This window comes from Exophiala oligosperma (genome assembly GCF_000835515.1).
Source record: "Exophiala oligosperma strain CBS 72588 unplaced genomic scaffold supercont1.6, whole genome shotgun sequence".
NCBI classification, from domain to species: Eukaryota; Fungi; Ascomycota; class Eurotiomycetes; order Chaetothyriales; family Herpotrichiellaceae; genus Exophiala; species Exophiala oligosperma.
Genome location: NW_015622823.1, coordinates 2,136,179 through 2,162,852, shown reverse-complemented (window position 1 = coordinate 2,162,852; position 26,674 = coordinate 2,136,179). Strand labels below are relative to the sequence as shown.

Below are 26,674 nucleotides of genomic sequence, written 5' to 3'. Positions count from 1 at the left end.
TTTATCTTTTTCTCTTGTAATGTACGGACTCCAGCGACGTAGTGGTTGATTAAATTAAAATGTGCTGCTCTGAACGTACCCAGCACTGTGGCACGACGAATTGATGTTCCTCTGAGGAATTACATAATTCGACAGTCAGCATGCGGAGAATTAAATCTCCGTCGCCGAGAGCTCCACCTGGGGAACGCTTTGGCCTTTTCACGGACAAACCCCTAGTTTTTGTTAAAAGCCTCCTTCACCCTTCCTGAGACTGGGGGCCGAGTGTTAAAAGCCACGCAGTACTATTCGCATTTGTCTAACATATGTGGTCCAAGTACTCAAGAAATCTATGATAGGACTTGACAGCACGAATACTTCATTATGACCCATGGAACCTACAGGAACCAAGAACGACTTCTGAGTCGATGGCGAATTGCACAATACTTCGTGCGTAGACACAAGTAGCAAGCTCGACCAGCTACATTCATACTTGCAGAAGACTTTGGAGGAAGAGGAAACCTGGGGCAGACAAGATTTAAGCTGAGGCAAATCTAGATAGACACATCCAAAGTTTTCGGCGAGGGCCGCTCTACCAAAAGAACCACCCTCCCCATCAACTGTCAGTAAGCGAGGATTGTTTTGCTGTTGATGACCAGGACGAGTGTTAAACAACTCGGAGTCTCTGATAAACGATGGTGTGTTGTATGCCTCGAGTCTTGGCCGGAAGTCTGGATCCCTCCAAGGATCCTGTTCAGGTTAGTGGGCAACCGTGCTATTCTTCGACATGTTCTAGTCAGGTGAGTTGGTCAGACTAATGAACAAGTGCATCCCAATAGAGAGTTCCAATCCTGACTTCGCGTTGGATGACTCCATGATATTGAACAAAGTACACTTTGGTTGTGTGAGATGAAGCCGACGAACTTTTGGTGAAAGGTCGAGGTGCAAGGGGGTAACGTGACCTGTAAAAGCGGCGACATGCTTATTCGCGCTTCAGCACGAAAATTTAATTTCCGACCTTTTTGCCAATGTTGTTGTTGTTGAATCGTTGCAGCAAACAAACGACAGCAAGGTGAGTTTAACTCGTAACAATGCTTGAAGCAATACGACTCGCACCTGCTTGAGGTCTACATTGTTCGGAGCTGGCCGCGGCAAGTCCTTCGGTAGGATAAATGCTCAGCATGTACCGGTCAAGTCAATGAACCTTTCACCGCGTTTGGAAACAAGGACGAGCTTTTCAGTGCTTTTTCTTTTGCATCTGACAAGACCAGTCTCAAATCATTGACAAGGTGTGTATGAACTAGGCATCGCGACAAGCGTGGCCGGGGTTGAATTCCGACAGGTTGTAAGTATTCGCTGTCAATTCACTCGCCCTCACTCGATTTGGGCGAAGCGACACATTGCTAGACCCAGATTGTCAACCGGCCTGGATGCCTTCGGCACTGTTTGGGGCACAAGAGCGGCTGCATGGTCTATACAGCACTTCCTATTACACACTAAGCGAGGCGCTTTGGCAGGAACAACATCCTCATACAGACTCGTGGAGTCTTGGCTCCCCGCGCACTTACCACTTCAACACTTTCCAATGCCGTGTTTTCTGTGCCTAGAGCCTGGACAGGTGGTACCTCCGTTCCCTCCAGGACATGATACTGAGTGGAAAGCGCCTCTTGTGTCAGTGGCCTGAGACTTTTGACACGGGTATAGTTTATGCTGGTTAGGCATTGATTCATCATGAGATGCTCCGAGCTTGTCACTTGACGTCCTCTATGATGTCTGGGAATAGTTTCAGCAGATCATTACGAACAGTATGATGTTGGTATGACGCGGGTCCGAGTCAAAGATCAAAGCAGCTTGTCTACAATATCCTGCCTATGTCATCGAAACCGAAGCCCTGGTACAAACGAAGCCTGTCGAATTTTCGATCTCTTTGGACCATTTGCTCGGCATCAGTCTAGGTATTTGGAGACCGATCTGAATACGAAAAGTGCGGGAGATCGGCAGTTTCTCGAACTGTTGGAAAACTTCCATTCGGTCTGTGTAGGTCGAGGAGAGCAGACCTGACTTCATAACAGTTCGCACCGGAATAAACGACGGTCTGTGCAATTGTGGAGTCCTCGTGTTTATTGGTGTCAGATCTTTTCGCCACGCGGAGGACAGCCGTTGTCGGTCCGTGCAACAACATGGTATGTGCGTCGATAGTATATCACAAGAAGTATCGCGTACAACGATTTTCCATGTACGGTTAGCTCTCAGTCATTGTCGAAGAGCCTCATGGTGCAAGTTTTCGCGATAAGGGGCACCAGTTTCACGACAGAGGACATCCGTCAGGGGCCAACCCGTGCTGTCTGACAGAGCATTGGGCTTGGGCCTGCTCGCATCCAGCAACCAGAGCCGGTCTTTATCGTCGCAGTCTGACGACTAGCTTCATACTATCGAACCACCTTGTGTTACTGCTCTATGACAATGGGTTATGCACTATCATCCGTTTCTCATCCACCGCTCTAGGCTCGGATTGCCTTTGGTCGAGGTCGAAGCTCTCGAGATTCCTCTTGTAAAGTTTCTTTTTTCAGATCGAGGTCCCGCTTCAGATCATGCTACAGGAGGTCGAGCTATGCCCGATATGCCTTTCCATCTCCCGAATATTCTATCGATTCGAGAGCACCACGTGGATATTCTGATGGCCAGTGGTCTCGACTCTTTCAATGAGGCACTCAATGACATCCACTACTCAATAGCACTTGCTCGCTTAGCATTGCAAGGTTTGACTTTATCGAATGCTCTTGGGTCGAGGATCCGAAAAGTTCCTTTGGAGAGCATCCGTCTCGCCCGCGAACGATCCAGACTCTCCAGGCTGGCCAATAATGAAGACAATAGTTTGGTTGAAAAAAAATGAAGCCTTTCTCAACGATTGCAAACAGGAAATCCCGTCTTCTCGCGAGTTGCAAAGGATGGTTATGAATGTGTATAAAGAGGCCTTGAAAACCGTGAGTCTTTGAAACACTCTCACGAAAATCACCAGCCTGATTCTTTCGTGTATTCTGACCGTGACTGCCATATCTTGCTTGACCCCCTTTGTCTTGTCATAGCCCTATTTGCTATTGTCTCTTTTCCCTCCACGTCGAACACCATGACCATCTCATACAAGACCGGCAAAGTCGCCATCGTTGGCGTTGGCTATGTTGGAGAGTCCCTCCTCCGCGAGTTCAGCTCTGCCCACCCCACCATTGGCTTCGACATTTCGGAGTCTCGCATGAAGTACTTGCGCTCAGAGTATGGTGGCGACAAGAACATCACCCTCACCTCGGAGGAGTCGATGCTCGGCCAAGCCGAACACTTCCTCATCTCGGTGCCGACACTCATGAAGCCCGACCACTCGGTCGACATGTCTTACATCAAGTCCGCATTGTCGACCGTCTTCCGGCACGCAAAGACTGGCAGCACGATTGTCATCGAGAGCACCGTCTCGGTCGGCACCACTCGCCAACTCTTCTCCGCCGTCCAGCATCTCTTCAACTGCGGCATGTCTCCAGAGCGTGTCGACCCAGGACGCACGTTCCCGGCACCCCACGACATTCCCAAGGTCATCTCGGGCCTCACACCACAGTCGCTCGCATCATCATGAGACTCTACTCGTCCGTCTACAACCATGTGGTGCCCGTGACGGTGCCCGAGGTTGCAGAGATGACCAAATTGTTCGAGAACTGTTATCGAATGATCAACATTGCCTACGTCAATGAAGTCAGCGACGCTTGCCGCACGCTGGGTCTGGACCCCAACGAGGTCATCGACGCCGCCGCCACCAAACCCTATGGCTTCCAGGTCTTCCGTCCCGGTCTAGGAGTCGGTGGTCACTGCATCCCCGTCAACCCTTCCTACCTGCTCCAGACATGCCCCGATCTGCCCATCCTGGAACACTCGACCAAGCTGATGAGAAACCGCCCGGCCAAGCTAGCTCGAGAGATGCACGAACATTGCTCGTCGACAAAATTTGCCTCGACGCCGGACCTCCACCCCAGGGTCCTGGTGATCGGCGTGGGTTTCAAGCCGGGCCAGTCCGTGCTCTCACACTCGCCTGGTCTTGACTTTGCCAGTGAGCTCAAGAACTTGGGCTGCGATCGTCTGGCCTTCTACGACCCTCTCGTGCCTCAAGAGACCGTTTCGTGGATGGAAAAGCTCGAGGATGACGCATTCACCCCGACCGAGCTCGTCTCCGAGTTTGATGTCATCGCCGTCTGCACGAGACAACACGGTGTCGACTTTAAACTATTGGACAATCTCCCGGAGAACATGGTCTGGTCGTACGACTAGAGTAGTGCTCCTGGAAGAATGACTGAATGAACTCGATATCAGGGTGTTTCCACCAAAAGGGCGTTCTTGTTTTGGGATCCATGATACCAGGTGTTTTTCATATGGCGAGAGAGTCTGTATAAGAAGGCATTTGTTCCAGGTAGAAACTGGCCATCTATAGCTAGAACCTAGATGTTTTTAGATGAAGAAGAAAAAAGAAAAGATTCAAGAGATTAAATTGACAAGTCCTTGTTGCCATGGTTTCCTACGAGCTATCCTGATTTACTGTAACACACTCCTTACTGTCAGTGTGTGCATGCAGTGGATCATCTTTTTGACACCTGTCTTGATGTGTGAGAGTCTGGAAAGATTGATCGGACGGTGTGACGAGCAACTAGGTCGTGGACTGGATGATGGTGCCTCTGATGAGATTGATGTACGACACAAGATACAAAAGATTTTCAAAACGTCATATTTCCATCATGATCAACATTGTCAGTGTGTTGACTATTGAGGTGACTTGATGCACGCAATGAGTAAAGGGACAGAGTCGTCTGTCTGCTGTCTATACAAAAGTCTGGAAAAGTGAAAATCACCAATGAGAGTTTCTCGCTACGAATTGCCTCTCCTTTCTTTTCGTATCGATGTCAACAGCATGACCGATTTGAAGTATCCTCTACCAATACTCGTTACACTTGTTCACATCTACAATACATTCGAGCCTATTCCATGTTCGCAGGCAGAGAACCACTTTTTCGACAATCCATTTTTGTTTCCTTTTGATCTCTGGTACTCAGTACTGAGACTCGCATCGGCAGTCTTCGGTTCCACACCTTTTGCAGTTCTACCACGGGTTCACACACTTGGGCCTGTCGACGCACAGCAGCACTTCCACGGAGCGACTGACAAGACGAAGAGAACCGAAGACGCTCGGACACACACCGGGACTTGCATGATTCCTTCATGGCCGCCTTTCTTCCCCTTCTTTCCCAATTGGTTTGCCATTTGGGTCGTAGTGGTGCAAAGTGCAGTGACCAGTCCAAGTCTGTGCTCCGAGAGATAAACTCGCTACGGATACTCGCTAACGGGGATTTGTGGTCTGGAAGTGATGGACCGTTCCCTCGTGTGTGTGTGTGTGCACAATAGTCGTACTCCGTATGGTGAAAAAAAAATTCCCCTCCGTGCAGAATGAGAATACGAGAACCGAATGAAAGACAAAACGTGATCCCCCCCTGTCTGGCAGCAGGTCAGGTTAGGTCAGGTCAGGTCAGATACGGACGAACACCTAACACCGAAAATCATGAACCGCTAGAATCTTGTTGTACGGTACTACAATACACTACTCCGTACTATATATGTGCTCGTCATAGAATGTCCTTGATTAAGTACCTAGGGGATTTAAGACCATTGCCAATACGATAGCGCATACGGAGTACCATTTTACTTTTTTGGTCGTGGATACAGTTTGTCTATAATTGTGGAAATTTCTCCAATATAAGTACGGATCTTTGACTTCCCTCCACCCGTGAAGCCTCTTTTGGGGAGCGGAATGGGGCGGAGGAAGAAGAAGAGGAGGAGGAGGAGGAGGAGGAGGAGGAGGAGGAGGAGGGGGAGTGGTTGTGGTTGTGGTGATGTAGGATCATACTGTACAGTGCGGCGGTGGAGTCCTTTTTGTAAGGAGTATGGGTACAATAATAATGCAAGGGATTACTGAGGCTGAGGATGGAGTATCGTTCTAACGAGTTCCTGTGGTAATAGTAAATGTTGACAGATAGATAATGTTTGAGCTATATCGATTTGACGACTATTATTTATGCCTGTCCTATGCTCTCTGTTCACAACGATGATCTGTGGTTGTCAGTGACTTTTCAACAATACGAGGACACCCGTGTCAGTGGCTGCCGCCACAACCGTTGACAAACTCTCTGTTCTCTCGTACTCCGGATTGACAACGGCTTCGGGCACTTCGCCTCCCCAAACACAAAAAAAGCCACGGTCCACAAAAAGTGACCGTTTTCGGGGTGTTTGTTGTGTTGCCTTGATTACCGGATGAGGGTTTGTTGTCCTCCCGGGGGGGAAAACCCAAAAACAATCAATTGGATTTTTCAATGGCAAGTTCCCACCCTTGGCAACGGGTTTAGCAGGGATGTCGATGGGGGAAGTTCACCTCCAAAGTTTTTCATTGCGAATCTCTGAGGATGTGAAGTCGCCAGTACGAAAAAGGACGCACAGATCGTCGACGTACCCAACCATTTGCTCCACAGAGCAGAGCCGCACCAGTGAGACGACAAACTACCGGATGCGCCATCTGCTGCCAACCGGTCGAACTAGTGGCTTGAACGACCGACCAAAAACTGTTGCTGTTGTTGTTGTTGCCCTGTGCGCCCACTTGAGCCTCAATTGGCCCCAAAAGGGGTCAATGCACCTTTCTACACCGTACATGGTCTTGCTTGTTCTCGTGAGAAGATGGTTCTGGACTGTTTGTGCATGGAGTAGTGCGAAGGAACGGAACAGAATACCGAACACCAACACCGTACAAAACAATCAATGAATGCGGCTGGACTGCCCACAGGTACAGTATCTGACCACCTACCGAAGTAATGACACAACCTCCAGGACACGTTTGCCAAGTCAAATACAACATTGTATGGTACAAAAGCCACTCCATACTCGTGGAATACTCCGCAGGGTCCATCGACAGTCACAAGCAAATAGTCCACTTGGCATCATGGGTCCGGCTCTTCTTGTTTCTTCTCGTTTACAGCCTGTCTGCCGCCGAATTCGGGACTTTATAAGAAACACTAGACCTGTACTGGACAAGAGACTGACTGACTACAAATCCGGGACAAGTACGAGTGCGGGAAGACCGACACACTGTCTCTTTGTGGCTAGTAGAACTGAAAGCACCGACATCAAACGACGAAGAAAAATGTCACTCGATGATAATAACACCTAGTGTTTACCTGCACTAGGGACGGTACAGACCCAAAAACCCCCCAAGCGAGGTGTGGTCGACTGCGTTGCTAGATCTGTTGGGTCTCTGTGACAGCCACACCACACACCACTTCCTACACGACTAAATTGTACGTACAAAAACCACGTTGTCTCGCGGGATCTAACCGAGTCTCGAACGGGATGGAACACCAGAAAGGAAAAGAAAGAGAAGAGTCTAGACGTTTGAAAGACCATCTGCTCCCAAGGATCACGGGTATTCGTGACTGGTGATCATGACGATAGTTGATAGTTGTTGTCGCTGCTGCTCATGCTACAGTGCTAGTGGCGTGTCTATCGTCTGATGCAGTGATTCTCACAGTCCACGGACAAAACACCCGGCCCACGGACTCGCTGATCACTGACCAGAGACTGAGGGATTCTTCGGAGGAGGACGGAATGAATGCATTGTGTTACCTGGAAGCACTCATCGTACTCGCACCCAAAGTCACCCAAAGAAACCCAAGTACGGCACTTTGATACTCCTTTCGTATTAAGGTCAGCCAAGTTCGGAATGGGAGCCCAATAGCTCCTGAGTGTCTGTGTGAAGCACAAGCTCGTCAATCATCTCACAAGTACTGCCGAATTTTTTTCCCCTATTCTCTCTCTGTGAGAAGTCTCCCGTACAGCTCGTACAATGCCGGCTTCGAGCATGCCCCTTGATCCCCCCAAACTTCGCCCTCTCCGTCCTTACCCTCCCTTGCTGACGCCCAATGCATATCCTGAATTGTCCATTGTTTACTCCATACCCATAATACACCCATACCCATGCGCGCTGTGACACACACTCACACAAACACCGACGCTCCCAAACGCTCTCCGGAGAGATACGGACTCAAGCATAAGGTCCATTCAATGCCCCGACGTACAATGCATGCTTATACCCATCTACCCACTCCTTCAATTCCTCCGAAATGTCCAAGTGGGTTCTTTTGATATCCCAAAAATTGGAGGGGACCTGCGCCGGTATGATGCTCTGGGTACCCGTGTTCGCCGTCGCCGATGCCCAATCCAGTTCCACAATGGCGGCACGCAGCACGATGTCGTGCCTCCTCGCCACCGCCCAACGTCTGCCGCACATGTTGATCGAATGCATGAGCCAGTCGAACATTGGCTCCCGGCTCGTGTCCATGGCCCGGTAGGCGATGAGTTTGAACCTCGCCGCGCAGAACAAGACGCCGACCAGGAGGGGTGAACTCAACTCGGCGTCGGCGTCCGAGATGCTTCTCAGCGCGACGACGATGCCCTCGCACGCCTGGAGACACCGGCGGAGTGGCACCCCCGCGTCGGCGGCGGCCCCCGGATCGTCACCGCCGTGGAACTCGACGAGACGAGAGTAGGCCAGGACCACGCTCGAGTGGGCCAGTATCACGGTCAACACGAGGTTCGGGTCAAAGTCGATCACGCCGTCCGCGAGGAGCGTGTAGTGCGTGCTGTTCTGGTGACTCCGCACGTAGGTCATCAGGTTGTTGTAGATGTCGTCGCACGTGGCGTACGCGTCGGCCACGCGTCCGTCGTACATGCCCTTCTCGTGCTCGTGGATGAAGGCGTGCAGGGGTTGCAGTCCGATGGCGCACAGGTGAGTGTGCGTCCTGAAACTGTCCCGCAGGTCCGGCGTGGACACGGACGCCACGCTGGCCAGGTGGTCGACCAAGGCGGCCGACACGTCGCGCCACGAGATCCCCAGCGTCGACACGGCGTCGAGCGCGAGCGACGCCCACGTCAAGGGGATGGCCAACTCGTCGCCCGTGTTCGACCCCACCGCGGGCGGTCCTATCTGGGCCGGCGACTGCATGGCCATCTGGTTGAGCAGTTTGCGGAACAGGCCGATGTTTTCGCACATGCGTCTGCACACGGAAAGCAGCGAGAACGTGCTGGGAATGTTGTCGCTTCCGTAGTCGAGAATGGCGATGATCAGGAGGGCCTGGAGCGAGGTGAGTGACGGTTTGGAGAACGCTTCGTTGATCACCTGTGAGCGTAGGTACTGCGAGAGTCGGAGTCGGCCGTGGTAACCCAGACAGATGGCTTGACTGGAGTAGTTGACCTGGAGGGCTATCACGGCCTTCAAGACCACGTCGGGGATGTACGTCAGTGGGTGAGGTAGGTCTTCGAGTGCCGCTTGTATGTAGTTCCGACTCAGGATCGGAACCCAAGGTTGGCTCTCTTTGAACCAAAGGTCCACAAGAGTGTGCATGTACTCGTGTGGAAAGGTGGAAAGGTCAGCCACCGCGGCGTCAGAGTCACTGTGTTTGTACAGTTGATGTTGGATCGTGCTAGAGATCGAAACGGCCGGGGATGCAAATGGTGGATGTTGCGATGCCAACGTGGGTGTCATGTGCGTTGCATCTGGTGTCGGTGTGGCGAGTGGTGGCACTTGTATCGGTGTCGGCGTCAGGGTTGGCGTCGATACCGGCATGGCTGCTACGGCGAATTCGAGTGAGGGCGGCCGCTGTTGTTGTTCTCGCTGCTGTTTGATGCTAGCGAGTTGTTCTTCAAGTGAGTCTGGTACGAATCAGTCGGATGTCCAAGAACACACCATAACCCCCAGAAGATTCAAGATCAACAACGACATACCTATTCTAGTCTCGAGTTGAGACACATAGCCAGCCCGGAGACCTCGTTTCTTTCTCGTCGCATATTGGCACTCTACTCTTGCCTTGACACAGAACCCACATCTGGGCAGGATGCGATCGCATTTCGTCTTTCGTTGTCTAACGAGACACCTTTAACATCGTTTCTTACGCAAGAAGACACTCCTCCCACAATATCGGGGATTGTCTCTTACCTGCACAAAAGACACACTGTTGCACTCTTCCGGTCTGTTTCAGAGTTGTCTGGCGAAGGACTTTCCATGGCTGGGCGGAACCCGTCGTGTTCTAAACTGGCAAATATCTCAATTCTCCAAGGAGCAGATAGATCTCGATATCACATGTATTCTTATCGAGTGTTTCTCATGGAGATATCATCATCAACGTGGAGTACCCCATATAACTCAATGGAATGGGGCCGGAAGTATTTCTAGAATCGTCGACAATACCGTAGTGGATTAGATAGAGGCGTACGCGTATTTCTGATAGCTTTGGACTAAGTCAATCGATAGTAAGAAAGGAGGGAGACGGGGTTAGGGTAGTTGTGACGAAGTATTTCGTGGCAGAAGAGACAGTGGTGGTGGTGGTAGTCGACTGGTCGTGCCGTATATCAGCGGGAAAATTCAGATGTAACGGCGAAACTTGGCCCGACAAAATCCCTAAAGGGGAAATCTCCCCGCAACTACCAACTACTGCAAAGATCGTGGATGTGTGTGATGATCCATTGCATAGAACAGTTCACTGACAGGCCAATCGACACCGATGGTCATGACTTGGCCCGCATCCTCATATGCAGCCTGTTGATCATAAGACGCAGTGGGCGCCTTGTGTTAGCAACACGATATAAAACAACATTGTGTGATACAAAGTGTCTGGAATCATGTCTCATCCTCATCTTCTCAAGAGAACGACCTTGGGACCGGAGCTTTCTCGTGATCATTCTCACTCGACGAGACCTCCTGATTGAGTGGCATCGAGAGAGTTTAACATCGACACAATGACATCGTCAAGTGTAGGCATAACCGATGGATTTTCCGGAAACATGTTGACACTACCTTATTCCAGAATCCCTCGGTCTTTCTGTACGGACCAGGCGAAGCTCGCATTGAAGACACTCCTGAACCCACCATCACCGAACCGACAGATGCGATTGTGAGGATCAAGTATGTAGGCGTCTGTGGAAGTGATGTGAGTGAGATACAACCAACCCTTTTGCCTGGATCCTACGATCCCACGCATCAAACATCATGACCCGCACGGGTTTCACAACTCACCACACTCAACACACACGCACTCACACATGTCTACCCCCGCCCTAGGTCCATTTCTGGAACCACGGAGGCATCAACGGTAAATATGTCTCCGAGACGCTCCCACTGGTCATGGGCCACGAAGCGTCCGGCACCATCCACGCCGTCGGGCAGGCAGTCACACACGTCAAGCCGGGGGACAACGTGGCCATCGAGCCGGGCCGGCCATGCCGCGCGTGCCCCCGATGCAAAGAGGGTGTCTACAACCTGTGCCCGTCGATGAAGTTCGCCGCCTGTCCGCCCGACACCCCCGGCTGCCTGACCAAGTACTACAAGATCCCGGCCGACTTTTGCTACAGGCTCCCCGCGACCGTGGGCCTGCAGGAAGGGGTACTCGCGGAACCTCTCGCCGTGGCCGCCCACGCGGTGCGCATGGTCGACGTCAAGCCGGGCCAGAGCGTGGTGGTCTTCGGGTCCGGGACCATCGGGTTGGTCTGTGGCGCCGTGGCGAGGACGTTCGGGGCGAAAAAGCTCGTCCTCGTCGACATCCTCGACCACAAACTCGAGTTTGCACGACGCTTCTTCGACGAGTCGGTCACGACGTTCAAGCCGGACACGAACGCATCAGCGGAACAAAATGCGGCCCGCATCGTCGAAGAAAACGATTTGGGACTGGGCGCCGACGCCGTCATCGAAGCATCGGGCGCGGAGAGTTCCATCAACACCGCCATCCACGTCCTTCGCCCGGGAGGATCCTTCGTGCAGACGGGTCTCGGTAAGCCCGTCATCAACTTCCCCATCGTGACCATGAGCGAAAAGGAGTTGCACATGCACGGCGCCTTCAGGTACAACACTGGAGACTTCCGCGTGGCCACGGACGTGCTTGAGAGCGGTGCATTCCCGCTCAAGAGCCTCATCACGAAAATTTTCGACTTTGAACAAACGACCGACGCGTGGGAAGAAACCAAACACGGACGGGGTATCAAGAATATGATTCGAGGCTACGGACTCAAGGATCCTACCAGAACTGCACACTTGTAGTCGAGGCTTCGTCATATCATTTGCACTGACAATGCCGTGGCTGGGGTAGTAAAGACTGGTACAGAGGACAAGAGGGCCCCCTAATAACTGTTACAAATGCCCAAGAAATCCCCATGATATACACTTGCACCTCATAATTGTTGCTTTCTTTCCACATGTCGGTGAGGACTAATGTTGACTCCACTCGATCGTGTTCAAATCAATACCTTCCTGGACAAGTTCCCAGAGAGGACTCAATTCTCTCAGGAAAGTGACTCGTTCGCGAACAGCCTTGAGGACATAATCGATTTCGCTCGTCGTGGTGAATCGTCCGATACCAAAGCGAATACTGCTGTGCGCACTTTCATCACTATTGCCCAATGCTCTCAGGACGTAACTTGGCTCAAGCGATGCAGAAGTACAAGCACTGCCAGACGACAACGCAATATCCTTCAGTGCCATCAACAACGACTCTCCTTCGACGTATGCAAAGGAAACATTGACACAGCCAGGGTAGCGCCGAGTGGGATCACCATTGAGTGAAGTGTGTTCCAGGGAGAGTAAGCCGTCAGTGAGTCGTTTTGACAAAAAGGAGATCCGCTTCGAGTCATACTATATTGGCGAATTAGCTAGCCATTCATCGAAAGAGAGGACTTGTAAATATTGGTAGGTGAAAGTGCGAAAAAAATCAGAACCCCTGCTTTCACAATCAAGGTGCGGTCAAACACTTCAGAAAATCCAAGCATGTTTCTTTAAAGCATTGATGTAATCATGAAAAAATTTTCGAATGAAAACAGTAAGAAAAGATAATTGACTTACCTCCATCTCTTCTTTGGCAATTCGGCAAGCTTCACCAAAGCCAACCACAAGGTGCGGTGCAAGAGTTCCGCTCCGAAGACCTCGCTCTTGACCACCACCGCTGATGATAGGGTCGAGTCTGACACGAGGCCGTCTTCTGACATAACAGGCTCCAATACCCTTAGGTCCATAGATTTTGTGGCTGGAAATGGACATCAGGTCGACATTCCATTTGTTGACATCGATTGGAATTTTGCCGACCGCCTGAGCGGCATCGGTATGGAAATACACCTTCTTCTTCCGGCATAGCTGCCCAATTTCTTCAACTGGTTGAATAACCCCAATTTCATTGTTGACAGTCATGATGCTGACCAAAGCAGTCTCAGGTCTGATGGCATCTTCCAATTGCTGCATTTCGATTAAGCCGTTCGAATTGACTGGCAGATACGTGACTTCGAATCCTTCGTCCTGCAAATGTCTGCAGCTGTCAAGCACACATTTGTGTTCAGTCTGACTGGTAATTATGTGCTTCTTCTTGCCCGATCTCCCAAAGAATCGCGCCACACCTTTGATGCTCATATTGTTACTTTCGGTGGCGCCGCTGGTGAAGATGATCTCTTTCGGATCAGCGCCAATCAGTTTTGCAATATGCTCTCTCGCTTGTTCCGCCGCCTTCTCACTTTCCCATCCATAAGCATGTGTTCGTGAATGAGGGTTTCCATAAAGACCGGTCAGGAAAGGAAGCATAGCGTCGAGAACCCGCGGGTCCACAGGGGTTGTAGCTTGGGCATCAAGGTAGATCGGCCGCGAACCTTGGTCCATGACTGTAGCTTGCTTGAGGATGCCCGCAGCAGGGCTCATCAGCGTGTCCCCTGAAATTCCTGTGCCAGGCACCTTGGTTTGTGAGGGTAGATTGCCACTCTCTTGAATGAACTTCTTCTGGTCTGCTTTGATAGCGGATTCGACATCCGCAACCTGAGCTTGAGATGGCTTGGACTGGGATACATAGTTGCGAGAGTAGAGTCTTGGGGCGGCGATGATAGGTCTGGGGTGCGCAGCGAGTATGTTTGCTGATGGTCGTCTAGAGCAGACTCTGCAAGCCTGTCTGGCGAGGGCTGGTCCAGACATTGTGAGGTTGATATGTCAGGCCAGCTGACTATAGTTGATGTAAAGGACAAGAGGGCTCGTTGCTGTGTGTAGAAGTTGAGATGGATGATGGAGAGTGGATGGCGAAAATGAGGATTGGGATGAGGCAAGCAGTAGCAGCAAAATGCGGGTTTAATCTGATAAGACAAGAGAAAAATGTTCGGTCTACGAGGGCAATGGCGCGTCAGCAATAGACCGAGTCCGAGTTGGGGTGATGACATAATCAGCTTCCCCCTCCTACCCAGCTCGTACTCGTATTCAGGGTCGCACGCCAGTCCAGTAACTGAACACAAACAGCATGCCTGACACCGGCTTCCGGATGTGATGCTGTGCAGTAGAACATATTTAGATCTTGAGCCTCGATAGATTCACACACTCGTGACATGATTCCATAGACATCCACAACCAATTCATTGACTTGACTTGAGCCCAGTGCCTTGGGTCACCTTCTTGGCCATCTCAGGCTGTCCAAGCTTAGCCACAGTGCGTCATCGGCTCTTTCGGCGAGCTCTTTACTGGGCACCGCTGGGCATCACTGTGCCTACTATTGCACTGTTATACGTATTCCGGGCCTGCGCAAGCCTTCTCCAATCCACTGCAACCCCTCCATCTCTCTCTCGTCTATCACTACCACCACCACCACCACCGTCACGAGTTCAATCCAGATCACACAACCTCGACCAAGATAATTAAACCTGGTTACTCCTCAGCTGTTGACGTTGATCACTCAGCGACAGTGTCTCTGACCCTTCCGTCTAGACTTCCCACCGAGAATAAAACAACGCGGATCCTAGAGGCGGCGCACAATTGAAGGAACAGACATCGACCAGAGACAATGAGTGTGAAAGGATTTACCAAGAGTATAACCCGTGCACCACAGCAGTTCAAACAGCGCTTTAATATCGGCGACAACACTAAAGATGCTGTCTACATCGATGCTGAGCGACGCTTTGCAGAGCTCGAGACAGAAACCAAGAAACTGCACGATGAGTCCAAGAAGTACTTTGACGCCATCAATGGTATATACGGACGACACGATGTTGTTTTAATGAGGTACTGACCACTTATAGGCATGTTGAACCACCAGATCGAATTTTCTCAAGCCATCCAAGAAATCTACAAGCCAATATCTGGTCGCATGTCAGATCCTAATTCGATCATACCGGAAGGAAACCCAGAAGGCATACGGGCGTGCGAAGAATATGAAGCCATCGTGCGAGAACTACAAGCTACACTCAAACCAGAGCTGGAAATGATCGAACAACGGGTTATTGCCCCGGCCGACCAGTTATTGGAAGTGATCAAGGTCATCCGGAAGGTGGCGGTAAAGCGTCAGCACAAGCAACTGGACTACGACCGTCATCGAGCCACCCTGAAAAAGCTTCAAGACAAGAAGGACAAAACGTTAAAGGACGAAAAGGCTCTGTTCAAGGCCGAGAACGACGTCGAGCAAGCTACCCAGGATTACGAATACTTCAACAACCTTCTCAAGGACGAACTACCCAAACTCTTCGCCCTCGAAGCTGAGTTCATCCGCCCCCTCTTCCAATCATTCTACTACATGCAACTGAACGTCTTCTATACCCTGCATGAAAAAATGCAGGCCATCAACATTGGCTATTTCAACCTGACCTTGGACATTGAGGAAGCTTTCGAAATGAAGCGAGGAGATGTACAAGAACAAGCGGAGGCCCTCTCAATAGTCCATTTCAAAGCAACCGGTGGCATCAAGACTCAGCGTGGGGTCTCCAGATACAGCTCCTCAGCAAAGGCCAAGGAGGCAGAAGCCGGGAAATCGTCTTACTCTTCGTATAGAAGAACGGCAAATCCTGAGGATGGTGTAGCAAATCCACCTCCGCCATATTCCCCGGCTGGCTCAGCAAGCAGCATGCCCAGTAGTCCAGCCTTAGGGGCAGCCGCGGCGGCCAAGGGAAAGCCACCTCCGCCAAAACCCAAGCCAAGTCGATTGAGTGGTGCTCCGGCCGCAGAAACAGTGACAGCTCTGTACGATTATGAAGCTCAAGCTGAAGGAGACCTGAGTTTCATGACTGGAGACCTCATTGAGATTATTTCCAGAACCCAGAATGAGAATGAATGGTGGACAGGCCGTGTGAATGGGAAGCAAGGCCAGTTTCCCGGTGAGTGGCTCCATTATCTGGATAACTGTTTCGAAATACATGCTGATTGTCTATTCAAAGGGAACTACGTACGGCTGAACCATTAAGAGTTATTGTCACCTTTCACCCATCACCCGTTCAGAGCTATCGTTGCATAAAGTCGTCTTTGAGTCCCTCCGTGCTAAACATCCGCAGTCTCTACTCGACGTGAGCCGTCTGGAAGTCGGATCATTCGGTGGTTGGCGTTTTGAAAAAGAGGGCTCAGGTCTTTTCTCGTCGTCTAGACGTCAAACACTTTCTAGGTTATTATAGGATCGCAGGTCCACGGGCCAAGTTAATATTTCGAATGAGATGGCTAGGTGCAAACTTTTGTTGCCTCTTTTCTCACTTCCATGCCTTTGTGCGTTGCCCTCTGGTGTTGTGTGTCCCCCTTTTTGCACCACTCTCTTCACTAGACATCTACTCCACAACGGGCAATTCTACATCAACCAGCCAAGGTGCGTTTACGGCCCTGTATCGTAAATTCATTATGCTCGCATTCACAAAGACGGTTTCCTTGCCGTGTTCGAGGTCCGTGGCGTCGACGTATGCGGCCATCCTGCCGATTTGGTCTTGATATGAGCCCGGTTGAATGAGGGTTTCGCCGGGGTGCTCGTGTCCAGTAGTCCCGTAGTCGCCGTACGTGTACACTGTCGTCGGGTTACGTATGGGGTCGAATTGACCTGGGGGTTGGTCTGGGTTACCACCACTACTCGTGGCGGCGCTCGCTCTCGTTCCCTTCTCGTTGTTGTCGTCGTCGTCGTCGTCGACATCATCGCCGACTGACCTTCCGGTGCTCGTACCCGCGTTTTGGGTACCACCTAAATCCCACGCCTTTCTCACCGCGCCCCAAGCTTCATGAATGTGTCCGAAGCAATGGATCTTGGGTCGACACCTCTCCACTGCCCTTCGGAGGTGTTCACACCCTACACTCTCCCTGGTCCGGGCCACCTTGTCCAATATCCCCATCGGAGGGCCGTGTGTGAGCATGACATGGACATTTTCACTTTCGTCTCCGTCTTCACATTCACCTTTACCATCTTCCGTGTGGGCCCGGACAAAGTCCGGAACAGGATTCGCAGGGTTGTTTTTTGAAGTCCCGTCGCCGTCTGCTGCGCTGCGATTGAACCGATCACGATTCCTGGGATACCCAAACGCCCAGTCGAAAAATTCCGGCTGCCAGGCACTCGCGTAAACGTTCAACCTCGCTCCGTTCTGGAGCCTGAACGACTCGAGGCCCTCGACGAGGTACCTCACCCCGGCGGCTCGAGCCTCGGGGCCGGAGTACATGTCCTGGATCTCGTCGAGCGTGGCGTCGCCGTACCTCGCGTACCGGGTGTGCAGGTCGTGGTGCCGCGCGTAGTAGGGCCTGTCGAGCGTCAGGTCGTGGTTGCCCGGGATGACGATCTTGAGGGGCGCGTCGACGGCTTGGAGGAGCTCCAGGGCCCGCTCGTGTTCCATCAACGACCCCGTCATGGTCAGGTCGCCCGCGTGGATCAGAACGTCGGCCGAAGGTAACGGGGGGTGGAAGGGTGTCTGATAGGGTGTCGTTGCGGCGTCGTGGTCGTGGTCGTCGTTGCCGTTTGCTCCTCCTCGATGTATCACCGAAACATCTTGCTGCTCGGGCAAGGCGGCGTGGGTGTCGGAGATGATCAAGATGCGTGTTTTGACCATTCGAGATTTTGGTTTGGACATCATCAGCAAGTCCTTCACACGACTGAACTTTTATCTCTCAGAATGGCCCGGGCTGTCTTGACTTTTTGGCTGTTGTGATATCGATACACGTCGTGGCTTGTTCACTCGACCCGCCGAACGGTACTCTCACATTAGACAGGCCTTTTACCAGGGTACGGCTGTGTATCTTCTGAGAAAATAATTTTGACACGGAAGATCTCGTCCACGAATTCAACGAAGAGACAGAGCGACAGTAAGTTCAGCTGTTGGGGAAGCATTCTCAAAAAGTTTTGTGAATACCAGGCAGATATTCCATGGTACCTTGTAAGGGAGAACGCCAGATTTGACCAATCACTCAACCATCCTCAGCCTTGTGTGAAGATCATGCACACCCGCCGGAATTTACTCTGTACAATTCTTCCTAATGAGAAACTTCAGGGCCCTTCCAGTCACTTCACTGGTCTATAGCCACAATTCAACTCCCCTCGCTAATGATACATAACCAAATAGTTATATTACTGAATTGAGGTCTCCTTCTAACCAGCATGCTCCACGATCTCACTCACTAGTCCTCCATTCTTCACAACGGTTCGCATCTGTTCAGGTAAAGGAACCTCCTTGCTATCCTCGTCCGAGTCGTCCTTCGGGGGAAGAACAACATTTAAAGCACTGCATTTGCTTGTAAAGATTTCAGTTGCCAGACTCTCGCTCGACAGGTAAATCTGGGCACCGTCCACTTGGTCAAGGAGCAAAGTCGGTACCACTCCATCAACCTGAACTGCAAATTTCGTTGCCTTTATGACATCCAGACTCGATACCAAGGAGTCAACCAATATGGAAAGGCCATTGCAGTTATCAATGGAGATCGCATTGGCTTTCCCATTGACTTTCAGCACACATTTGTTGCATTTCGAGATCAAGATACTGTGATTCAATTCTGCTGGGATTTCGATAACTTCAGACTGAGTATTTTCAAAGTTTTCCACAATCCACTTGGTACCGTCAAGCTCCTTCCGGCTGGGCTTCTTAGACCTCATACTATCGGGTTTCTTGTTTGGTAGTGGTGACTTGCCCCGACCAGCTGATGATCCTGAATTGGACCGTTGAGGTACAGACGAATTCGATCTGAGAGAGGGATTCTTGTGAGTCATTTGAGATTTGTCCACTTTCTTCAGACCAGCTGTGATGCCGGACCCTTGATTCAATTGTTCAAAGACTGCAGTCATATCTCCGCCTTGGGCCGCACCGCCAGATGGTGGCATGGGAGGAGGCGGAGGGCCATCATCATCGAACTTGGGTAGCGGTGGTGGAGGCGGAGGAGGTGGTGGACCACCAGCAGCAGCTGGAGCCTTCGAAGCCGATGCACCGGCTTGTATCTGCTTGAGAGCTGCAACCGCATCGACCCCATCCTTGTTGTTCCACGTCAGACCAGTTGGGAAATGCTCCTTGACATAAGCGGCCAGGGATCGGAAGATCTTGTAATAAGCCTGGATATACTCGACATGCGACTTGTCCCTGCGTCGATTGTCAGTCTTGAGCTAACCACAGCGTGAGTCTTCTTACTTGTCCTTATACTCCTTAAGTATTTTGTTGCCATAGTATTGGGCGCCTCCAAGTGTATCAGTCACGAAGTCACCAGGTCTCTTTTCCACAATCCATCCCAACGCGACGATACCCTCCGATACAGCGCTGAGGTGTGTGAAGAGAGGCGATGGACGGTTAGCTTCTCGGATTTCGTCTACATTCGAGGTGTGTCGATGTAACTCAGTCATGAGCTCGGGAGGCTGATTGTCTGGCTTCTTGGCCTTGGAAGCCACCAGCAGGTAGGTCCTTTCAGCGGCGAATGCTTCCTTGACAGCTTTTGCCTGCATTTATTAGAACAGTGCTCCCCCTGGTAGTTGAAGCGACGAACCTGTTGTTCTACCAGGCCACCGATCTTCCCTGCGGCCTGTACAAAGCCATCGATATCCTGTTCAATAATCTCATCAAAGGCTTCGACGGACTTTGGTAACGGTTCGGGAGCAGCAGCTGCTGCTGGTTCAGGGGAGGCGACTGCAGGTGTCGAAGTGGCCGCCGAGGCAGCAGGGACTCCGTTCGAAGAACTGAGAGGTCCCTCGACTGAGATTGCAATGTCCTCGAGTCTCGAAGTCGCAGCTTCCAGCCTGTTCAGGCACCAATTGTTAGTCGAGAAGTGTCTCCGTGATGTATGTAGAGTGTGCTGCTCCTGGCGGGCTGGACGCAGACAGAACTCACCTTTTGATTAAGGTGGTGAGATTGTTCATGTTTCCAGGAGCAGCCATTGTCAAATCTGGGGGTTGGCCGTGGTAGATGATGATAGAACGAGAAATAATTCGCCTCTGACTTGTTGAATGGTCCCAAAACAGGCATGAATATCGGGGTAACGAGTACGGAGTCGCAAGCGGCTACGAGGACGTGTACGAGTACGCAGTCTCCGGCTTACATAAGTCACCTCAGCTTTCTCATTTCCTTGTCCATCCTCATACTCCGTACTGGTCATGGAGATACTGAAAAGAACAATATGTCATTCTGTGCATCAGACTCTGCTCTCTGCATGCCATTCTTACACTACAGCGACTCCAGTTGGTTCTTTGCTCTCTAGGGTTGGTTCGTCCTTGTCTTTCGTCTTGCACTTACGGCAGCGTAATTTGCAGGCGCATTGCGGCACCTTGGAAAGGGCAGCACCATAGGTAGGTAGGTGTCATCTATGTGCTTCAGGCGGTTAATGGCTACATCCGAGGGAAAGTCTCGCGACTTGTAGGTCATCTTTCGACCTTCAGCCGAGCTCATGGAGCCTTGAGAACTAGCTGTTGTCCTTCATCCCCACGCGTGCATGCCGGCATCATAAGATGGCTGTGGATTTGATCGTTTAACATGCACTTCACTCTCACCAAGCCTCTACCCATCAACGTACTCGATCCAATCAGCGAAATATCGAAGCCAGACGGCGCATTGACAAGGCCGAATGTTAGTGTCAACTTATGCTCGGGCATGAAGCAAGTGACCAATCATGACTCGGTATCGACTTCCTGTTTCGAACATGGGCCGAACACCTCGTTAAACGAACGGCCACGACAAATGAGATAGTTGTACGGAGTACTTACAATAGACGGGGCCACAATTGTCACACTACTGGGAAGATATTTCAGGCAATCCCGTCAGGCTTGTTGACGGATACCTGAGAATAGCGCGAAGTACCCTCAAAATGGGTGACATTGTGGTGGTCCACAGCCAACAAGCGTTCCCTTCGTCTTATGTACCGTTTTGCCGATTCGAGTCAGTCAGGATTTTGAGCTTTCATATCCACGAAGAAGGCCTACCTCGCTGGTCCAACCTGTGTCTTTTTTTGTATATCTCAGCCTTACACCTGTTTCGGAATCGGCCTCAAAGATCACCACGTTACAAATCAATCCCGGTCCTTCTAGCTCAACGTATCGGCATCTTAATTTTGACCTGATGATATCATGGGGACCTTCACTTGGAGAGCTGGACCGCCACCCAAGAAAAGAAGATCCGTGGAACCTGAACGACACATAGTAATGAGAAGTGGTCGACGGACCCGTACAGAGGATGACAAGCTTGTCCAGGCTCGTCACTTACTCAAAGTGAGACGCACGCAACAGCTGTTGGAGCATGTCGTCCCTAGTGGGTCCTTCCTTGGTCCTTTACAATGTGGTAACTCAGACCCTTTTTTCAGCACTCCGGTCGGCCTCACCGCGGTCAATCACGACCTCATCAATCGATGGCGGCTGTTGTTCATCCATCTGGTGTGGCCTAAAGCGCCGGACATCGAATATCTACCTGTTATATCTGCGTGGCAAAGCATGATGCGAATGGCGTTCTCTAACGAAGCATGTATGCATGCCTTATTAGCATGTGTAACGTTCTGGAAGATTGCCTCCACCGATAATGACAAGGACTATGGTTCGCTGATCGTCAAAGGCCTCGGGCATGAATCGGCTGGTTTGAGTGCTCTGAGATCCGAATTGGCCCGGGATTCTCAATCTCGGCTTGTTCAAATCTGCACAATATACTTACTTGCCTCCGCTGCAATAAAGGCGGACTTCCCGGATAAGGCGACTGTTCATCTAGAGGCACTGAGGAGACTTATCGATGAATATGGGGGTCTTATGTCGTTACCCTTTTCAATTCGAGGAGCCATCAACCACGTCGACATTGCCGCCTCTGCCGGGTCTTGTCGACCGCTTGTCTTTTCTCAGCAACTTTGGGATAAGGGAAATATCATGGCTGACCTGTCGCTTCCAGAGACTCTGCTGGTTCGCAGAAGCCACTACCTCAAGGAGTCGATCTCGGGAGAGGTACCCATCGGTACGCATCACGTCTTCTCGGCATATCGAGACCTGATGGCGGTACATACCATGGCACCTCAATTGCAAGATCAATCTCGGCGGACGCATTTGCTCTGCTGGACCCAGTCGAGAGCGTTTGCTCAGATCGGGGAAACACGTGATGTGAAAGCTGCGCTGGCCTCCTTCGCAGATCTCGAGGTTCCAGGTGCCGCCGACTTGGCATCAGAGGTTGTCGCCCGGACAGCGTTGACCTACATGGCTGACATGTTGTTCTATACGAAGCATGCCTACGCCACCGTGCTCATCGACTATTACGATATCCAGAAACTCCTTGACCATGCCGAAGTTCGCGCATTGGTCAGTGAAGCGTTTCTTCTATGGTGCCTAGCAACCGGGTCGGCGGTGGAATATAACTTTTATAAAAAGGGCAAGACGAGATGGTGGCACGCACCACGCTTTTTGCTTCTGGCGCGGCATATGGGCGTGGACTCTGTCGACCTTGTCGCGCCAGTCCTTTCACAGTTCCTGTACAACGAAACCCCTATTTCGCGATATTTGGAGGCGATCTTCGTTCTGGATGACTTTATACTCAATACGACCGGTTGCGACGTTGAAGAGGTTACGAGAATCCCAGCCGCCAGGGCACGCCGGGAAAGGTCCGACTATATATGGCGAATCCCGAAGACGAAAGCATGGGATAATTCTTGGAAAGAGTTACAGCGTGGGAATATTATACAGTGGACGGCACCTAGCTCGGACTACGTCGAATTGCATCTCTGATGCGAAGTGTACTAACACGTTCTGGAGTTACTGTCCTTACCTGACAGTAGCCTGAAATCTGACGATCCATGTAGCGCTGGTTGTGAATGAAACGAAACGCAGGCGAGATTGATGCCTGGAATACTGTTTTAGAATGATCAACAACGCAGAAGGCGCCAGGAGATGCGTTTTCATGGCGTTTATCGGAATTCCTATGCACGGAAACAAGCACGAGAGAAGTCTACTTCCTAAGAGGCCTCACCCACCTCGTACTCCACAAACTCGTCTGTTGCTGATGGAATGGAAAGATGAAGAAAGCGAGATAGAGGTCGTTCCAACAACGCATGTTATGAATGCCCAATATACATAACGAGAAAACCCAGGCCCGTCCCTTTTGCAGTAGAAGTGCTCGTACGTTTGTCTCAATAACAAATACGCCAGACCATCGCCTTCGCTTCCAATTTGCCAAATATCAAGTTTGTAGCATTGTAATCACAAATGACAGTTGCAATCACAAGCGCGAACACGTTCAGGAGGGAGTGTTGTTTTCTTCACCCAAATACCCTCCTGATCCAGGTTTCCTCTCCGTGATCCACCCGGCCTTTCCTTCGCCTGCCCACCTCTTCTCGCCGGTCCAGAACCGCACAAGGCTCTCGGCACCGACGGCGTCGTTTTCACGGTACAGGTTCGCAATGTCCACGTTCAGCGGACTGTCCAGTCCGGGGGAGGTGAGGAGTTGCTGGATGGCACCCATGGTCGTCGCGAGGGTGTACGTCGGCGACCAGTGCTCGCCGGACAGCAGGGTCAGACAGATCTCGCCGGTCTGGAAGTGCACGTTCGGGTGGCATATCGGGGTGACGAAGTGGACCTTCGGCGGGGCGAGAGGGTAATTTGGCGGGATCGAGATGGTCAGGAGCCACAGACCGTTGGCGTAGGGCGAGGCGTGGTCCTTGGGACCCTTGAGCACGGCTTCCCACTGGAAGAGGTCGGAGTCGGTCGAGGGGCCCAAGTGCAGGACGGCGTCGCAGGGCTCGGTCTGCAGAGAGGAGAGCTCGTGCGTGAGCCGCTTGAGGGCGTTGTTCGGATTGGATTTCCGAGAGGAGCTCATGGTTGGCGCAAAGGTCGAAGGCGTCGACGTCGACGTTTGACGGTCGGATTTGAAGTTTGCGAAGCCGGTTGAGGTTGGACTATACAATGTGGAAGAATACAAAAATGTTGGCGAGAGAGGAGAGAGGTCGAGTAGCGTGTAATCTCAAGCGCTGTAGAAGTGTAGTGTTGTTATGTAGCTGTACAGTCAAGGTAGGTAGGTGGTGAGGTGAATTGTGGTGTTGGCGGTGGGAACTGTTGTCATGCAGTGTTTCGGCGCAGACGCTGCTGATCAGGCTCAAATTTAGCCGAGGATGTTAGAATAGGTAAAGGTGCCTAGCCTCGTCACCTTAAAATCCGGGGGAGGCTCCAGGGTTCTCGATCTTAGGGTCTTCTAGGCTCAGCACAGGCCACGGCTTGAATCCTTCCAGGGGACGCGTTTTATTATTTGGACACACACATACAGTGCGCCAATGTAATTTCTATCGCATTCCCCCATTCGACATTGTACACTACAACTTTGACGAAAGTTCGTACAATGCGGACATCCAAGATCTCTCAGGAGACCACGAGAATATTCAATGCCTTGTCACCCAATGCTCGCGCCGGACGAACGACCAGAAGCGCAAGTCGTATCGCTTCGTTTGCGCTCGGATACGATGGAAGTGTTCATGTGAAAGCAGAGGCAGATGAAGATGAGGAAGAAGGATCCCATTCGGGGACACCAGATATTGAAGATGGTCTATCGAACACTCCCGCGCGCTCCAGTCGGAAGAGGAAATACGGTTCAATGATAGAATCCACCGTCAAGACCGAACATGAGACGGCATGGAAAGCATCGCCTCGAAAGATCAAGAAAGAGACACAAGAAGAAGAAGACGACGAGGCAGATGCGCCAGTAGGCCGCGCGAAAGCAAAGCCCAAGATACCTGCCAGGAAAAGGACTGCTGCCTCGGGAGAAATAGAGATAGAGCCACCGTCAAACTGGGCCGAAATGTATGACACCATCAAGGCCATGCGGAAGCGAAACCCTACAGCACCTGTCGACACCATGGGTTGTGAAGATTTGTTCTGGCACTCGGCTCCGCCAAGGGAGAAGCGATACCACACGTTGACCGCACTGATGTTATCATCTCAGACCAAGGATACAGTCACTGCAGCTGCCATGCAGCGGTTACACACGGAGCTCGTTCCCCAACGACAGCCCGACGACGATGGCAAAACACAACAATCGACCTTGACGGTGGACAACATGCTTGCCTGTGATCCCAAGCACCTGGATGAGCTGATTGGGAAAGTCGGGTTTCACAACAACAAGACCAAATTTATCAAAAAGGTCGCCCAAATCTTGAAGGATGAATATGATGGTGACATTCCCGACACGATCGAGAAATTGGTCAAGTTGCCAGGAGTCGGTCCGAAAATGGCATATCTGTGCATGTCTGCCGCCTGGGGCATCGACGAAGGTATCGGCGTTGACGTCCATGTACATCGCATCACGAATCTCTGGGGCTGGCACAAGACGAAGACGCCAGAGGAGACACGGGCGTGGCTTGAAGGATGGCTCCCTAGGGATCGGTGGCACGAGATCAACAAGATGCTCGTGGGCCTGGGACAGACCGTGTGTCTGCCTGTCGGTCGGAGATGCGGCGAATGTGACCTCGCTGGCACGGGATTGTGCAAGGCAGAAATTCGAGGCTGGAAAGCGACAGAGAGGAGGGTCAAGAAAGAGAAGACGGAACTGAAGATAGAAGGAGACCACGAGGTGGTGAAGAAGAAGGAAGAAGTTGATCAAGTGATCAAACTCGAAGAAGAATTGGTAGGTTCATGATCAAATTCCCTACAAATCAATATTCCACTTTTCAGGTGCTTTTTCACCTTGTCCTTCATCTCCGCCAAAGCCTCGGTGCCAATGGCCATGATTCTGTCGAAATCCCCTGTCTTGTTTTCCACGTTTTGGACGTTTACTGCCCAATACCTATTGCCCGACAATACAGCCCAGCCTGCAAGTTGAACGTCTCCCTTTTTTCCGCCTTCGTTTATCAGGGGTGGTAAGGAGGCAGTGGTTCGTCGTTTGAAGCAATATGTGCTCGCTCGGGTGTTTTGATTGGCTCATGTCGAGACAGTTGCGTGGTCTCAACCGCCGGCGTAGCTGTAGGAAGTGACTGTTGTGCTCTTTGGTTTTCTTCATCGCAGACGTTGGTCGGTCTCGGTCCGTCTCTGAGCCGACTGCGCTCGACTTTTTTTGGGTCAAGGTGACAACAGGAACTGCAGCATGCGAATAGAAATAGGCCAAAGAATACCCACAGGGTGATGGTTAACCACTCGGGGGCCGGTTCTTTACTAGGCATGACGACCATCCGCTGCTCGAGTTGAGCCGCCATGGTACACTTTATGGTGCTCACAATTGAATCGGTCGTAATGGAAAGGGGACAGGCAAGAGCATACAAGTACCTTTAAGTATACATATCCTTCTCGAGCACTCCTTGTTGTGTGGCAGTGCCCAAGGCTGACTTCATCTCTTTCCTGGGCGAAGTCGAAGCATCGTTAAGATGTTGCCAAAGTCTGCTGTCTTTTGCCTTGTACCATTCTTTTTTTGAACTCAAGTACAGAAC

The 26,674-nt window shown here is 51.3% G+C and overlaps 10 protein-coding genes across 12 annotated transcripts; 5 read left to right on the top strand and 5 right to left on the bottom strand.

Moving 5' to 3' along the window:
* Nucleotides 1-3,103: 3,103 nt before the first annotated feature.
* Nucleotides 3,104-3,598, top strand: PV06_07186 (uncharacterized protein; the record flags this gene model as incomplete). The annotated part of the gene is made up of 1 exon (XM_016408385.1): nt 3,104-3,598. One exon carries the CDS (start codon nt 3,104-3,106, stop codon nt 3,596-3,598), a length of 495 nt encoding a protein of 164 aa, XP_016261865.1.
* Nucleotides 3,599-3,657: 59 nt separating this feature from the next.
* PV06_07185 (uncharacterized protein) lies at nt 3,658-4,284 on the top strand (the record flags this gene model as incomplete). The annotated part of the gene is made up of 1 exon (XM_016408384.1): nt 3,658-4,284. One exon carries the CDS (start codon nt 3,658-3,660, stop codon nt 4,282-4,284), a length of 627 nt encoding a protein of 208 aa, XP_016261864.1.
* A 3,452-nt stretch (nt 4,285-7,736) lies between these two features.
* On the bottom strand, nt 7,737-10,107 carry PV06_07184 (uncharacterized protein; the record flags this gene model as incomplete). The annotated part of the gene is made up of 3 exons (XM_016408383.1): nt 7,737-9,756; nt 9,829-9,965; nt 10,040-10,107. The coding sequence occupies 3 exons, from the start codon at nt 10,105-10,107 to the stop codon at nt 8,090-8,092; spliced, it is 1,872 nt and encodes a 623-aa protein (XP_016261863.1). The 3' UTR covers nt 7,737-8,089.
* A 675-nt stretch (nt 10,108-10,782) lies between these two features.
* Nucleotides 10,783-12,133, top strand: PV06_07183 (chlorophyll synthesis pathway protein BchC; the record flags this gene model as incomplete). The annotated part of the gene is made up of 3 exons (XM_016408382.1): nt 10,783-10,854; nt 10,908-11,030; nt 11,162-12,133. Exons 1-3 carry the CDS (start codon nt 10,840-10,842, stop codon nt 12,131-12,133), a joined length of 1,110 nt encoding a protein of 369 aa, XP_016261862.1. The 5' UTR covers nt 10,783-10,839.
* Nucleotides 12,065-14,194, bottom strand: PV06_07182 (cysteine desulfurase, mitochondrial). The gene is made up of 2 exons (XM_016408381.1): nt 12,932-14,194; nt 12,065-12,724 (listed from the first exon to the last, which is right to left on the bottom strand). The coding sequence occupies exons 1-2, from the start codon at nt 14,036-14,038 to the stop codon at nt 12,302-12,304; spliced, it is 1,530 nt and encodes a 509-aa protein (XP_016261861.1). The 5' UTR covers nt 14,039-14,194; the 3' UTR covers nt 12,065-12,301.
* Nucleotides 14,195-14,452: 258 nt separating this feature from the next.
* PV06_07181 (uncharacterized protein) lies at nt 14,453-16,564 on the top strand. The gene is made up of 3 exons (XM_016408380.1): nt 14,453-15,075; nt 15,127-16,194; nt 16,255-16,564. The coding sequence occupies exons 1-3, from the start codon at nt 14,892-14,894 to the stop codon at nt 16,278-16,280; spliced, it is 1,278 nt and encodes a 425-aa protein (XP_016261860.1). The 5' UTR covers nt 14,453-14,891; the 3' UTR covers nt 16,281-16,564.
* Nucleotides 16,500-17,907, bottom strand: PV06_07180 (uncharacterized protein; the record flags this gene model as incomplete). The annotated part of the gene is made up of 1 exon (XM_016408379.1): nt 16,500-17,907. The coding sequence occupies one exon, from the start codon at nt 17,905-17,907 to the stop codon at nt 16,633-16,635; it is 1,275 nt and encodes a 424-aa protein (XP_016261859.1). The 3' UTR covers nt 16,500-16,632.
* A 248-nt stretch (nt 17,908-18,155) lies between these two features.
* PV06_07179 lies at nt 18,156-20,262 on the bottom strand. Of its 3 annotated transcripts, XM_016408376.1 has the most exons (4): nt 20,140-20,262; nt 19,799-20,048; nt 19,450-19,751; nt 18,156-19,401 (listed from the first exon to the last, which is right to left on the bottom strand). In XM_016408376.1, exons 1-4 carry the CDS (start codon nt 20,184-20,186, stop codon nt 18,423-18,425), a joined length of 1,578 nt encoding a protein of 525 aa, XP_016261856.1. In that variant the 5' UTR covers nt 20,187-20,262; the 3' UTR covers nt 18,156-18,422. The 3 variants fall into 3 exon arrangements, with proteins under 3 accessions (XP_016261856.1, XP_016261858.1, XP_016261857.1); XM_016408378.1 differs by having other exon boundaries at nt 19,799-20,262; XM_016408377.1 differs by having other exon boundaries at nt 19,450-20,048.
* Nucleotides 20,263-23,177: 2,915 nt separating this feature from the next.
* PV06_07178 (uncharacterized protein) lies at nt 23,178-24,304 on the bottom strand. The gene has a single exon (XM_016408375.1). It carries the CDS (start codon nt 24,079-24,081, stop codon nt 23,503-23,505), a length of 579 nt encoding a protein of 192 aa, XP_016261855.1. The 5' UTR covers nt 24,082-24,304; the 3' UTR covers nt 23,178-23,502.
* A 293-nt stretch (nt 24,305-24,597) lies between these two features.
* Nucleotides 24,598-25,890, top strand: PV06_07177 (uncharacterized protein; the record flags this gene model as incomplete). Its single annotated transcript, XM_016408374.1, has 1 exon — nt 24,598-25,890. The coding sequence occupies one exon, from the start codon at nt 24,598-24,600 to the stop codon at nt 25,888-25,890; it is 1,293 nt and encodes a 430-aa protein (XP_016261854.1).
* Nucleotides 25,891-26,674: the final 784 nt, after the last annotated feature.

Bases quoted from the DNA above. Each gene is read 5' to 3' on its own strand.
- PV06_07182 (XM_016408381.1), bottom strand. From the start codon at position 14,038: ATGTCTGGACCAGCCCTCGCCAGACAGGCTTGCAGAGTCTGCTCTAGA. The intron at 12,725-12,931 runs GTAAGTCAATTA...TCGCCAATATAG, and splicing joins TTGCCAAAGAAGAGATGGAG to TATGACTCGAAGCGGATCTC.
- PV06_07181 (XM_016408380.1), top strand. From the start codon at position 14,892: ATGAGTGTGAAAGGATTTACCAAGAGTATAACCCGTGCACCACAGCAG. The intron at 15,076-15,126 runs GTATATACGGAC...GACCACTTATAG, and splicing joins GTACTTTGACGCCATCAATG to GCATGTTGAACCACCAGATC. The intron at 16,195-16,254 runs GTGAGTGGCTCC...GTCTATTCAAAG, and splicing joins GAAGCAAGGCCAGTTTCCCG to GGAACTACGTACGGCTGAAC.
- PV06_07179 (XM_016408376.1), bottom strand. From the start codon at position 20,186: ATGGCTGCTCCTGGAAACATGAACAATCTCACCACCTTAATCAAAAG. The intron at 20,049-20,139 runs GTGAGTTCTGTC...GTGCCTGAACAG, and splicing joins CTCACCACCTTAATCAAAAG to GCTGGAAGCTGCGACTTCGA. The intron at 19,402-19,449 runs GTAAGAAGACTC...CAATCGACGCAG, and splicing joins CTTAAGGAGTATAAGGACAA to GGACAAGTCGCATGTCGAGT.
- PV06_07178 (XM_016408375.1), bottom strand. From the start codon at position 24,081: ATGAGCTCCTCTCGGAAATCCAATCCGAACAACGCCCTCAAGCGGCTC.